This window comes from Nerophis ophidion, linkage group LG21 (assembly GCF_033978795.1).
Source record: "Nerophis ophidion isolate RoL-2023_Sa linkage group LG21, RoL_Noph_v1.0, whole genome shotgun sequence".
NCBI classification, from domain to species: domain Eukaryota; kingdom Metazoa; phylum Chordata; class Actinopteri; order Syngnathiformes; family Syngnathidae; genus Nerophis; species Nerophis ophidion.
Window position 1 is genome coordinate 42,781,094 of NC_084631.1, and position 15,505 is coordinate 42,796,598.

Here is a 15,505-nt window from a genome sequence, read left to right on the forward strand (position 1 = left end):
ACACTGAATGATGACTCATTTTTAACATTTTATTTTTGCCAAAACCCTGAGTGGAGGCCTAAATGTTTATCTTATATTCATATATTGTATTGCTTTTTAAAATAAATGTCCCCCGCTTGCTTTGATTATTCAGTGTGCGGCCCTCGGTGGAAAAAGTTTGGACACCCCTGGACTAAACGGAGCCTTTCAAAATAAGAGCACCGCCATAAGCGATGTGTATTTAAACAGTTGGAAATCTCGAGTTTGTCTTTTTTTTTACACATATAAGGGACAAGTGGTAGGAAATGGATGGATGAATAGAAATATTATGCAACACTAAGTGGATGTTTGTTTCTTAGTGACGTTTACGTGTCTTACGCACTTGTTTTATGTTCGTATTGCGCTAAAATGCGTCAAGTGTTCCTTTAAGGGTGTGGGATATTAAACAGGTGTGATGACACATTTCTTTACACATGAGCGAATAAAGAGTTGTTTTCTGCAACATGAAAGTCTGAGGTAGCAAAGAGTATATAAAAAAAAAAGAGGCACGTCACGATGCAACAAAGGAGCGCGCAGATTGTCGTGCACGCAACAAACACTGCATCGCTTTATTATTCATCAGTAATCACGCCGAGGTGAACGGAGTCAACTTCTCAACACAACTTCAGTCTTCTCAGTCAAAAAAGCACTTTTTGGAGATTATTGAGGTAAGCCTCCTAAAAATACTCTAACCTCCCACCCCCATTTTGAACCAAAACGCACCATCTTTGTTGCAAAGGTCACGTGATTTAGACTAATTATGATGATGTTGTTTAAGGCTGATAATTGCAGAGATGACTTGAGTGCGGCAGTTGTAGTTGAAAATAGTTTGAACATGATTTATTTTCCAGGATGCCCAATGAGATGGAGGTGAGTCAGCTACGAGGTGGCAAAGGTGTGCTGTGACACTGAAGTGTGTGATCTGGCCAGGTGAGCAAGGTGAGTCCTAAAGAGGTGGAGGAGGACAAGGAGGTGACGTGGGACAACAAGTATCAGTACTTGCTCACCACCATCGGCTTTGCAGTGGGACTGGGAAACATTTGGCGTTTTCCTTACCTGTGCCAGATCTATGGAGGCGGTAAGTAAGATGCCACATATTTAAATATGCGGCATCTTACATGTCAGTAAGATGCCACATATTTGCTTAGTATGTGTCAACATGTCAGTAAGATGGCCCGTGTGTGCTTAGTATGTGTCAACATGTCAGTAAGTAAGATGGCCCGTGTGTGCTTAGTATGTGTCAACATGTCAGTAAGATGGCCCGTGTGTGCTTAGTATGTGTCAACATGTCAGTAAGTAAGATGGCCCGTGTGTGCTTAGTATGTGTCAACATGTCAGTAAGTAAGATGGCCCGTGTGTGCTTAGTATGTTTCAACATGTCAGTAAGTAAGATGGCCCGTGTGTGCTTAGTATGTGTCAACATGTCAGTAAGTAAGATGGCCCGTGTGTGTTTAGTATGTGTCAACATGTCAGTAAGATGGCCCGTGTGTGCTTAGTATGTGTCAACATGTCAGTAAGTAAGATGGCCCGTGTGTGCTTAGTATGTGTCAACATGTCAGTAAGTAAGATGGCCCGTGTGTGCTTAGTATGTGTCAACATGTCAGTAAGTAAGATGGCCCATGTGTGCTTAGTATGTGTCAACATGTCAGTAAGTAAGATGGCCCGTGTGTACTTAGTATGTGTCAACATGTCAGTAAGTAAGATGGCCCGTGTGTGCTTAGTATGTGTCAACATGTCAGCAAGTAAGATGGCCCGTGTGTGCTTAGTATGTGTCAACATGTCAGTAAGTAAGATGGCCCGTGTATGCTTAGTATGTGTCAACATGTCAGTAAGTAAGATGGCCCGTGTGTACTTAGTATGTGTCGACATGTCAGTAAGTAAGATGGCCCGTGTGTACTTAGTATGTGTCAACATGTCAGTAAGTAAGATGGCCCGTGTATGCTTAGTATGTGTCAACATGTCAGTAAGATGGCCCGTGTGTGCTTAGTATGTGTCAACATGTCAGTAAGTAAGATGGCCCGTGTGTGCTTAGTATGTGTCAACATGTCAGTAAGATGGCCCGTGTGTGCTTAGTATGTGTCAACATGTCAGTAAGTAAGATGGCCTGTGTGTGCTTAGTATGTGTCAACATGTCAGTAAGTAAGATGGCCCGTGTGTACTTAGTATGTGTCAACATGTCAGTAAGTAAGATGGCCCGTGTGTGCTTAGTATGTGTCATGTCAGTAAGTAAGATGGCCCGTGTGTGCTTAGTATGTGTCAACATGTCAGTAAGTAAGATGGCCTGTGTGTGCTTAGTATGTGTCAACATGTCAGTAAGATGGCCCGTGTGTGCTTATGTGTCAACATGTCAGTAAGTAAGATGGCCCGTGTGTGCTTAGTATGTGTCAACATGTCAGTAAGTAAGATGGCCCGTGTGTGCTTAGTATGTGTCAACATGTCAGTAAGTAAGATGGCCCGTGTGTACTTAGTATGTGTCAACATGTCAGTAAGTAAGATGGCCTGTGTGTGCTTAGTATGTGTCAACATGTCAGTAAGATGGCCCGTGTGTACTTAGTATGTGTCAACATGTCAATAAGTAAGATGGCCCGTGTGTGCTTAGTATGTGTCAACATGTCAGTAAGATGGCCCGTGTGTGCTTATGTGTCAACATGTCAGTAAGTAAGATGGCCCGTGTGTGCTTAGTATGTGTCAACATGTCAGTAAGTAAGATGGCCCGTGTGTGCTTAGTATGTGTCAACATGTCAGTAAGTAAGATGGCCCGTGTGTGCTTAGTATGTGTCAACATGTCAGTAAGTAAGATGGCCCGTGTGTGCTTAGTATGTGTCAACATGTCAGTAAGTAAGATGGCCCGTGTGTGCTTAGTATGTGTCAACATGTCAGTAAGTAAGATGGCCCGTGTGTGCTTAGTATGTGTCAACATGTCAGTAAGATGGCCCGTGTGTGCTTAGTATGTGTCAACATGTCAGTAAGATGGCCCGTGTGTACTTAGTATGTGTCAACATGTCAGTAAGTAAGATGGCCCGTGTGTGCTTAGTATGTGTCAACATGTCAGTAAGTAAGATGGCCCGTGTGTACTTAGTATGTGTCAACATGTCAGTAAGTAAGATGGCCCGTGTGTGCTTAGTATGTGTCAACATGTCAGTAAGTAAGATGGCCCGTGTGTACTTAGTATGTGTCAACATGTCAGTAAGTAAGATGGCCCGTGTGTCAACATGTCAGTAAGTAAGATGGCCCGTGTGTGCTTAGTATGTGTCAACATGTCAGTAAGTAAGATGGCCCGTGTGTACTTAGTATGTGTCAACATGTCAGTAAGTAAGATGGCCCGTGTGTCAACATGTCAGTAAGTAAGATGGCCCGTGTGTGCTTAGTATGTGTCAACATGTCAGTAAGTAAGATGGCCCGTGGGTGCTTAGTATGTGTCAACATGTCAGTAAGTAAGATGGCCCGTGTGTGCTTAGTATGTGTCAACATGTCAGTAAGTAAGATGGCCCGTGTGTGCTTAGTATGTGTCAACATGTCAGTAAGTAAGATGGCCTGTGTGTGCTTAGTATGTGTCAACATGTCAGTAAGATGGCCCGTGTGTGCTTATGTGTCAACATGTCAGTAAGTAAGATGGCCCGTGTGTGCTTAGTATGTGTCAACATGTCAGTAAGTAAGATGGCCCGTGTGTGCTTAGTATGTGTCAACATGTCAGTAAGTAAGATGGCCCGTGTGTACTTAGTATGTGTCAACATGTCAGTAAGTAAGATGGCCTGTGTGTGCTTAGTATGTGTCAACATGTCAGTAAGATGGCCCGTGTGTACTTAGTATGTGTCAACATGTCAATAAGTAAGATGGCCCGTGTGTGCTTAGTATGTGTCAACATGTCAGTAAGTAAGATGGCCCGTGTGTGCTTAGTATGTGTCAACATGTCAGTAAGTAAGATGGCCCGTGTGTGCTTAGTATGTGTCAACATGTCAGTAAGTAAGATGGCCCGTGTGTGCTTAGTATGTGTCAACATGTCAGTAAGATGGCCCGTGTGTGCTTAGTATGTGTCAACATGTCAGTAAGATGGCCCGTGTGTACTTAGTATGTGTCAACATGTCAGTAAGTAAGATGGCCCGTGTGTGCTTAGTATGTGTCAACATGTCAGTAAGTAAGATGGCCCGTGTGTACTTAGTATGTGTCAACATGTCAGTAAGTAAGATGGCCCGTGTGTGCTTAGTATGTGTCAACATGTCAGTAAGTAAGATGGCCCGTGTGTACTTAGTATGTGTCAACATGTCAGTAAGTAAGATGGCCCGTGTGTCAACATGTCAGTAAGTAAGATGGCCCGTGTGTGCTTAGTATGTGTCAACATGTCAGTAAGTAAGATGGCCCGTGTGTACTTAGTATGTGTCAACATGTCAGTAAGTAAGATGGCCCGTGTGTCAACATGTCAGTAAGTAAGATGGCCCGTGTGTGCTTAGTATGTGTCAACATGTCAGTAAGTAAGATGGCCCGTGTGTGCTTAGTATGTGTCAACATGTCAGTAAGTAAGATGGCCCGTGTGTCAACATGTCAGTAAGTAAGATGGCCCGTGTGTACTTAGTATGTGTCAACATGTCAGTAAGTAAGATGGCCCGTGTGTCAACATGTCAGTAAGTAAGATGGCCCGTGTGTGCTTAGTATGTGTCAACATGTCAGTAAGTAAGATGGCCCGTGTGTGCTTAGTATGTGTCAACATGTCAGTAAGTAAGATGGCCCGTGTGTCAACATGCACCCAGGAGCCTTCCTCATCCCCTACGTGTTGGCCCTGGTTCTGGAGGGCATCCCCCTGCTCTACCTGGAGATGGCAGTGGGACAGAGGATGCGCAAAGGCAGCATTGGAGTCTGGACCTCTATCTCCCCGCTTCTGGCTGGAGTGGGTGAGTCTTTTTGTTTGGGTTCAACATTATGGAGCCAAAGAAAATACTAAGACAAAAAAAAAAAAAAATCTGCCAAGTGACAGCCTCTAAATGACCAGGTTTTGTAGAGGATGTGTAAGGACTTTCGGGACGTGCACATCTGGTGACACCATACAACGTTTTCACTTCCGATATGATACCATACCTAGCCGGCATAAACAACATCGACCTTAATCTGCCGAGTAAACAAAATATCTGCATGTGCACATGGTATCACGATACATCATTTTCACTCCCGATATGATACCATATATAGCCAACATAAACCTTAATCTGCCGAGTAAACAAAATATCTGCATGTGCACATGGTATCACGATACATCGTTTTCACTCCCGATATGATACCATATATAGCCAACATACACCTTAATCTGCCGAGTAAACAAAATATCTGCATGTGCACATGGTATCACGATACATCATTTTCACTCCCGATATGATACCATATATAGCCAACATAAACCTTAATCTGCCGAGTAAACAAAATATCTGCATGTGCACATGGTATCACGATACATCATTTTCACTCCCGATATGATACCATATATAGCCAACATACACCTTAATCTGCCGAGTAAACAAAATATCTGCATGTGCACATGGTATCACGATACATCATTTTCACTCCCGATATGATACCATATATAGCCAACATAAACCTTAATCTGCATGTGCACATGGTATCACGATACATCATTTTCACTCCCGATATGATACCATATATAGCCAACATACACCTTAATCTGCCGAGTAAACAAAATATCTGCATGTGCACATGGTATCACGATACATCATTTTCACTCCCGATATGATACCATATATAGCCAACATAAACCTTAATCTGCCGAGTAAACAAAATATCTGCATGTGCACATGGTATCACGATACATCATTTTCACTCCCGATATGATACCATATATAGCCAACATACACCTTAATCTGCCGAGTAAACAAAATATCTGCATGTGCACATGGTATCACGATACATCATTTTCACTCCCGATATGATACCATATATAGCCAACATAAACCTTAATCTGCATGTGCACATGGTATCACGATACATCATTTTCACTCCCGATATGATACCATATATAGCCAACACAAACCTTAATCTGCCGAGTATACAAAATATCTGCATGTGCACATGGTATCACGATACATCATTTTCACTCCCGATATGATACCATATATAGCCAACATAAACCTTAATCTGCCGAGTAAACAAAATATATCTGCATGTGCACATGGTATCACGATACATCATTTTCACTCCCGATATGATACCATATATAGCCAACATAAACCTTAATCTGCCAAGTAAACAAAATATCTGCATGTGCACATGGTATCACGATACATCATTTTCATTCCCGATATGATACCATATATAGCCAACATAAACCTTAATCTGCCGAGTAAACAAAATATATCTGCATGTGCACATGGTATCACGATACATCATTTTCACTCCCGATATGATACCATATATAGCCAACATAAACCTTAATCTGCCGAGTAAACAAAATATCTGCATGTGCACATGGTATCACGATACATCATTTTCACTCCCGATATGATACCATATATAGCCAACATAAACCTTAATCTGCATGTGCACATGGTATCACGATACATCATTTTCACTCCCGATATGATACTATACATAGCCAACACAAACCTTAATCTGCCGAGTATACAAAATATCTGCATGTGCACATGGTATCACGATACATCATTTTCACTCCCGATATGATACCATATATAGCCAACATAAACCTTAATCTGCCAAGTAAACAAAATATCTGCATGTGCACACGGTATCACGATACATCATTTTCACTCCCGATATGATACCATATATAGCCAACATACACCTTAATCTGCCGAGTAAACAAAATATCTGCATGTGCACATGGTATCACGATACATCATTTTCACTCCCGATATGATACCATATATAGCCAACATAAACCTTAATCTGCCGAGTAAACAAAATATCTGCATGTGCACATGGTATCACGATACATCATTTTCACTCCCGATATGATACCATATATAGCCAACATACACCTTAATCTGCCGAGTAAACAAAATATCTGCATGTGCACATGGTATCACGATACATCATTTTCACTCCCGATATGATACCATATATAGCCAACATAAACCTTAATCTGCATGTGCACATGGTATCACGATACATCATTTTCACTCCCGATATGATACCATATATAGCCAACACAAACCTTAATCTGCCGAGTATACAAAATATCTGCATGTGCACATGGTATCACGATACATCATTTTCACTCCCGATATGATACCATATATAGCCAACATAAACCTTAATCTGCCGAGTAAACAAAATATATCTGCATGTGCACATGGTATCACGATACATCATTTTCACTCCCGATATGATACCATATATAGCCAACATAAACCTTAATCTGCCAAGTAAACAAAATATCTGCATGTGCACATGGTATCACGATACATCATTTTCATTCCCGATATGATACCATATATAGCCAACATAAACCTTAATCTGCCGAGTAAACAAAATATATCTGCATGTGCACATGGTATCACGATACATCATTTTCACTCCCGATATGATACCATATATAGCCAACATAAACCTTAATCTGCCGAGTAAACAAAATATCTGCATGTGCACATGGTATCACGATACATCATTTTCACTCCCGATATGATACCATATATAGCCAACATAAACCTTAATCTGCATGTGCACATGGTATCACGATACATCATTTTCACTCCCGATATGATACTATACATAGCCAACACAAACCTTAATCTGCCGAGTATACAAAATATCTGCATGTGCACATGGTATCACGATACATCATTTTCACTCCCGATATGATACCATATATAGCCAACATAAACCTTAATCTGCCAAGTAAACAAAATATCTGCATGTGCACACGGTATCACGATACATCATTTTCACTCCCGATATGATACCATATATAGCCAACATACACCTTAATCTGCCGAGTAAACAAAATATCTGCATGTGCACATGGTATCACGATACATCATTTTCACTCCCGATATGATACCAAATTGCTTGCATACTGGAGGACATTTAGATATTTACTGTCTGTCCTGCTTTGCACAAGTAAAACTTCTGCAGGACTGCTTGTATCACACATGATATCACACACAAGTGTACACCCTGCAGGACAGCTTATATCGCACATGATATCACACACAAGTAAACACGCCGCAGGACTGCTCGTATCGCACATAATATCACACAAGTAAACACCCTGCAGGACTGCTTATATCGCACATGATATCACATACAAGTAAATGCACTGAAGGATTGCTTGTATCGCACATGATATATAACACAAGTAAACAAGTTGCAGGACTGCTTGTATCGCACATGATATCACACACAAGTAAACACGCTGCAGGACTGCTTGTACCGCACATGATATCACACACAAGTAAACACACTGCAGGACTGCTTGTATCACACATGATATCACACACAAGTAAACACACTGCAGGACTGCTTGTATCACACATGATATCACACACAAGTAAACAAGCTGCAGGACTGCTTGTTTCGCACATGATATCACACACAAGTAAACACACTGCAGGACTGCTTGTATCGCACATGATATCACACACAAGTAAACAGGCTGCAGGACTGCTTGTATCACACATGATATCACACACAAGTAAACACACTGCAGGACTGCTTGTATCGCACATGATATCACACACAAGTAAACAAGCTGCAGGACTGCTTGTTTCGCACATGATATCACAAACAAGTAAACAGGCTGCAGGACTGCTTGTATCACACATGATATCACACACAAGTAAACAAGCAGCAGGACTGCTTGTATCGCACATGATATCACACACAAGTAAACACGCTTCAGGACAGCTTGTATCACACATGATATCACACACAAGTAAACACGCTTCAGGACAGCTTGTATCGCACATGATATCACACACAAGTAAACACTTCAGGACTGCTTGTATCGCACATGATATCACACAAGTAAACACGCTTCAGGACTGCTTGTATCGCACATGATATCACACACAAGTAAACAAGCTGCAGGACTGCTTGTATCACACATGATATCACACACAAGTAAACAAACAGCAGGACTGCTTGTATCGCACATGATATAAATGATAAATGGGTTGTACTTGAATAGCGCTTTTCGTACTCAAAGCGCTTTGACACTACTTCCACATTTACCCATTCACACACACATTCACACACTGATGAAGGGAGCTGCCATGAAAGGCGCCAACCAGCCCCCATCAGGAGCAAGGGTGAAGTGTCTTGCTCAGGACACAACGGACGTGACGAGGTTGGTACTAGGTGGGATTTGAACCAGTGACCCTCGGGTTGCGCACGGCCACTCTTCCACTGCGCCACGCCGTCACACACAAGTAAACACGCTTCAGGACAGCTTATATCACACATGATATCACACACAAGTAAACACGCTTCAGGACAGCTTGTATCGCACATGATATCACACACAAGTAAACACTTCAGGACTGCTTGTATCGCACATGATATCACACAAGTAAACACGCTTCAGGACTGCTTGTATCGCACATGATATCACACACAAGTAAACAAGCTGCAGGACTGCTTGTATCACACATGATATCACACACAAGTAAACACACTGCAGGACGGCTTGTATCACACATGATATCACACACAAGTAAACACACTGCAGGACTGCTTGTATCACACATGATATCACACACAAACACTTCAGGACTGCTTGTATCGGACATGATATCACATACAAGTAAACACGCTTCAGGACTGCTTGTATCGCACATGATATCACACACAAGTAAACACACTTCAGGACTGCTTGTATCGCACATGATATCACACACAAGTAAACATGCTGCAGGACTGCTTGTATCGCACATGATATCACATACAAGTAAACACGCTTCAGGACTGCTTGTATCGCACATGATACCACACACAAGTAAACACGCTTCAGGACAGCTTGTATCGCACATGATACCACACACAAGTAAACACGCTGCAAGACTGCTTGTATCGCACATGATATCACACACAAAAACAAGCTGCAGGACTGCTTGTATCACACATGATATCACACACAAGCAAACACACTTCAGGACTGCTTGTATCACACATGATATCACACACAAGTAAACACGCTGCAGGACTGCTTGTATCGCACATGATATCACACACAAGTAAACACGCTTCAGGACTGCTTGTATCGCACATGATACCACACACAAGTAAACACGCTTCAGGACTGCTTGTATCACACATGATATCACACACAAGTAAACACGCTGCAGGACTGCTTGTATCGCACATGATATCACACACAAGTAAACACGCTTCAGGACTGCTTGTATCGCACATGATACCACACACAAGCAAACACACTTCAGGACTGCTTGTATCACACATGATATCACACACAAGTAAACACGCTGCAGGACTGCTTGTATCACACATGATATCACACACAAGTAAACACGCTGCAGGACTGCTTGTATCGCACATGATATCACACACAAGTAAACACGCTGCAGGACTGCTCGTATCGCACATGATATCACATACAAGTAAACACGCTTCAGGACAGCTTGTATCGCACATGATACCACACACAAGTAAACACGCTGCAAGACTGCTTGTATCACACATGATATCACACACAAAAACATGCTGCAGGACTGCTTGTATCGCACATGACATCACACACAAGTAAACACTTCAGGACTGCTTGCATCGCACATGATATCACACACAAGTAAACACTTCAGGACTGCTTGTATCGCACATGATATCACACACAAGTAAACACGCTGCAAGACTGCTTGTATCGCACATGATATCACACACAAGTAAACACGCTTCAGGACTGCTTGTATCGGACATGATATCACACACAAGTAAACACTCTGCAAGACTGCTTGTATCGCACATGATATCACACACAAGTAAACAAGCTGCAGGACTGCTTGTATCGCACATGATATCACACACAAGTAAACACGCTGCAAGACTGCTTGTATCACACATCATACATAGACGCTGATATCGTAGCAGTTTTTCGGAGCGATGCCAGTATCAGATGGGGACATCCCAACAGGTAACCGAGAAGAAATCCCCATCAAGAAATGAAAAGAGAATAAATATTGCAATGTGTTTGAAAATGAAAAGGTGAAGGAGAAAGTCATGGTGATAAAAGAGAATATTCCTGGTCCTGTAGAGAAGTTTCCATGGAAGTTGTGTCCGCAGGTATCAGCTCCATGTTGGTATCCTTCCTGGTGAGCCTCTTCTACAACGCGGTGCTGGCCTGGGTGCTGTGGTACTTCTCCAACTCCTTCAGGAACCCCCTGCCCTGGAGCAAGTGTCCCCACAATGCAAGCATGACAGGTACACAACAACATGATGCTGACTGCTCACACTCGCCACCAGGGGGTGCTGTGCTATGGAAGCCTCACCTACATAGTCTTCTCCACACTACACCACTTCAACTGGGACTTTCACATCTATATTCAGCTAGGATGTCGTTTCGGAGGGGCTTCACGGTGGTAGAGGGGTTAGTGCGTCTGCCTCACAATACGGAGATCCTGCAGTCCTGGGTTCAAATCCAGGCTCGGGATCTGTCTGTGTGGAGTTTGCATGTTCTCCCCGTGAATGCGTGGGTTCCCTCCGGGTACTCCGGCTTCCTCCCACCTCCAAAGACATGCACCTGGGGATAGGCCCCTCCCACTTCCAAAGACATGCACCTGGGGATAGGCCCCTCCCACCTCCAAAGACATGCACCTGGGGATAGGCCCCTCCCACTTCCAAAGACATGCACCTGGGGATAGGTTGATTGGCAACACTAAATTGGCTCTAGTGTGTGAATGTTGTCTATCTATCTGTGTTGGCCCTGCGATGAGGTGGAGACTTGTCCAGGGTGTACCCCGCCTTCCGCCCGATTGTAGCTGAGATAGGCACCAGCGCCCCCCGTGACCCCAAAAGGGAACAAGCGGTAGAAAATGGATGGATGGATGTATATATATATATGTATATACGCACGCACGCACAAACACACACACACACACACACACGTAAATGGTGGCGACTTGTCTAGGGTGTACCCCGCCTTCCGCCCGATTGCAGCTGAGATAGGCGCCAGCGCCCCCCGTGACCCCAAAAGGGAATAAGCGGTAGAAAATGGATGGATGGATGTATATATATATGTGTATATCCGCACGCACGCACGCACAAACACACACACACACACACACGTAAATGGTGGCGACTTGTCTAGGGTGTACCCCGCCTTCCGCCCGATTGTAGCTGAGATAGGCGCCAGCGCCCCCCGTGACCCCAAAAGGGAATAAGCGGTAGAAAATGGATGGATGGATGTATATATATATATGTGTATATCCGCACGCACAAACACACACACACACACACACACACACACACACACACACGTAAATGGTGGCGACTTGTCTAGGGTGTACCCCGCCTTCCGCCCGATTGTAGCTGAGATAGGCGCCAGCGCCCCCCGTGACCCCAAAAGGGAATAAGCGGTAGTAAAATGGATGGATGGATGGATGTATATATATATATATATACACACGCACGCACAAACACACGCACACACACACGTAAATGGTGGCGACTTGTCTAGGGTGTACCCCGCCTTCCACCCGATTGTAGCTGAGATAGGCGCCAGCGCCCCCCGTGACCCCAAAAGGGAATAAGCGGTAGAAAATGGATGGATGGATGTATATATATATATACGCACGGACAAACACACACACACACACACACGTAAATGGTGGCGGCTTTTCTAGGGTGTACCCCGCCTTCCGCCCGATTGTAGCTGAGATAGGCGCCAGCGCCTCCCCGTGACCCCAAAAGGGAATAAGCGGTAGGAAATGGATGGATGGATGTATATATATATATGTATATATATATATATATATATATATATATATATATATATATGTATATCTGCACACACGCACACACACACACACACACACACACGTAAATGGTGGCGACTTGTCTAGGGTGTACCCCGCCTTCCGCCCGATTGTAGCTGAGATAGGCGCCAGCGCCCCCCGTGACCCCAAAAGGGAATAAGCGGTAGAAAATGGATGGATGTATATATATATATATATATATGTGTGTGTATATCCGCACGCACGCACGCACACACACACACACACACACACACACACGCACAAACGCACACACGCACACACGCACACACACACACACACAAACGCACACACGCACACACACACACACACACACACAGGTAAATGCATGTGTTTACATGGTTTAACAAGGCATGTGATCAAGTACTATGATTTTGACAGAGATTCTCGAGTCCTTTCTTTTGTTTCTTTATCTCAAGATCGAGTTCTTGTTTTTCTTTTCTATTCTCCATTTGCCACGTACAAAGTGAATGTACAAAGGGTAGACATAATAAGTTTTTAGCTTCAACCTATACCTTTTTGGTCAGGAAATGTAAACTTACATGTATTTATCGGCAATGGACTTGAAATGTACTGTTTACAGCAGGGGTGCCCACACTTTTTCTGCAGGCGAGCTACTTTTCAATTGACCAACTCGAGGGGATCTACCTCATTTATATATATCATTTATATTTATTTATTTAAGAAAGAGACATTTTTGTAAACAAGTTAAATGTGTTTAATGATAATACAAGCATGTGTAACACATATAGATGTCTTTCTTTCACAAAGACAAGAATATAAGTTGGTGTATTACCTGATTCTGATGACTTGCATTGATTGGAATCAGACAGTAATGATGATAACGCCCACATTTTCAAATGGAGGAGAAAAAAAGTTGTCCTTTCAGTACAATACCACATGAAAGTGGTTGGTTTTTGGCATCTAATTCATCCAGCTTCCATACACTTTACAAGAAAAACATTGGCGGCAAATTCCGTAGCTTGCTTGATTGACATTCACGGCACCCGAGGGTCTTGTGAGATGACGCTGGCTGCTGCCAGTTCATTATTATGAAAAAATGACAGAGAGGAAGGCGAGAAACACTTTTTATTTCAACAGACTTTCGCGCCGTCCCTTCCGTCAAAACTCTAAAGGCCGACTGCACATTTCCTATCTTCACAATAAAAGCCCTGCTTCATGCTGCCTGCGCTAACAAAATAAGAGTCTCGGAAAGACGCCAGCTTTCTGAGGGATCGCTTGTGCACGCCAGTTTTCCGAGACTCTGTATTTAGTTAGCGCAGGCAGCATGAAGCAGGGCTTTTATTGTGAAGATAGGAAATGTGCAGTCGGCCTTTAGAGTTTTGACGGAAGGTACGGCGCGAGAGTCTGTTGAAATAAAAAGTGTTTCTCGCCTTCCTCTCGGTCATATTTTCATAATAATGATCTTGCAGCAGCCAGCGTCATCTCACAAGACCCTCCGGTACCGTGAATGTCATTTAAGTGACGTCTTGGTGAAGATTGATGATCACTCATTTTTAGGTCTTATTTTTTTTAAAAGCCTGGCTGGAGATCGACTGACACACCCCCCGCGGTCGACTGGTAGCTCGCGATCGACGTAATGGGCACCCCTGGTTTACATGAACTGATGAGCAAATGAGATGAATTGAAATTGAAAAGTGTGCCAAGTAACTCCCGTCATACCTGCCACGCAGGCTTGGATGCGGAATGTGTGAAGAGCACGCCGGTCAATTACTTCTGGTACCGTCGGACGCTCAACATCACGCCCAACATCGAGACCAGCGGGTCTCTGCAGTGGTGGTTGGTGCTCTGCCTGGCCTGCACCTGGTTCATCATCTATCTCTGCTTCTTCAAGGGCATCAAGTCCATGGGCAAGGTCGGTGGTCTGGTAAAAGAAGATGAACATACTATGTCAATGTGGTTTTTTTCCCTAGGCAGTGTATGTGACAACCACCTTGCCCTATGTGGTCCTGACCATCTTCTTGGTCCGTGCCGTCACCCTGCCTGGAGCTACGGATGGACTGTCCTATCTCTTCAGTCCGAATGTGAGCTTTTGATTCCAGCAGCATTATGGATGCCAGCAAATGTCTTTGCTTTCAGTGGCAGATACTGAAGAACCCTCAGGTGTGGCTGGACGCCTCAACACAGATCTTCTTCTCTCTCTCGGTGGCCTTTGGAGGTCTGATTGCCTTCTCCAGCTACAACACCAAGACGTAAGGTCTCAACTAACTCCACCCCGAACCAAAGTCAGCTTTCGGAGTTGGAAATCAGGAGTGGAGATGAGTTGTTAAGAGATTTGATTTGTCCTGGTTCTTTATGTGTTTTAGAAACAACTGTGAGAGAGACGCGATCCTTGTGGGAGTAATCAACAGCATCACCTCCCTTTATGCATCCATCTCCATCTTTGCCATCCTGGGCTTTAAAGCCAACATAGCTCTGAAAAACTGTCAGGATACGTAAGACCTCATCTTCAGGTTTTCGAGTGGGAATGTAAAGACCCTGAATGTTTGTTTGTCCTGCAG

The 15,505-nt window shown here is 43.5% G+C and overlaps 1 protein-coding gene and 1 long non-coding RNA gene across 2 annotated transcripts in view; one reads left to right on the forward strand and one right to left on the reverse strand.

Annotated features, from left to right (window-relative positions):
• Positions 1-567: 567 nt before the first annotated feature.
• The window catches only part of LOC133540128 (sodium-dependent neutral amino acid transporter B(0)AT3-like), a 34,177-nt gene continuing 19,239 nt past the window's right edge, over positions 568-15,505 (forward strand). The window contains exons 1-9 of the mRNA XM_061882644.1: positions 568-686; positions 870-888; positions 949-1,096; positions 4,764-4,904; positions 11,275-11,412; positions 14,678-14,859; positions 14,918-15,028; positions 15,084-15,196; positions 15,311-15,439. Coding sequence (XP_061738628.1) covers positions 871-888; positions 949-1,096; positions 4,764-4,904; positions 11,275-11,412; positions 14,678-14,859; positions 14,918-15,028; positions 15,084-15,196; positions 15,311-15,439 — 980 coding nt within the window. The 5' untranslated portion in view covers positions 568-686; position 870. The remainder of the gene's footprint in view (positions 687-869; positions 889-948; positions 1,097-4,763; positions 4,905-11,274; positions 11,413-14,677; positions 14,860-14,917; positions 15,029-15,083; positions 15,197-15,310; positions 15,440-15,505) is intronic.
• LOC133540129 (uncharacterized) overlaps positions 14,421-15,505 on the reverse strand; it is a 20,324-nt gene continuing 19,239 nt past the window's right edge. The window contains exon 3 of the long non-coding RNA XR_009803565.1: positions 14,421-14,868. This is a non-coding gene — a long non-coding RNA (uncharacterized LOC133540129). The remainder of the gene's footprint in view (positions 14,869-15,505) is intronic.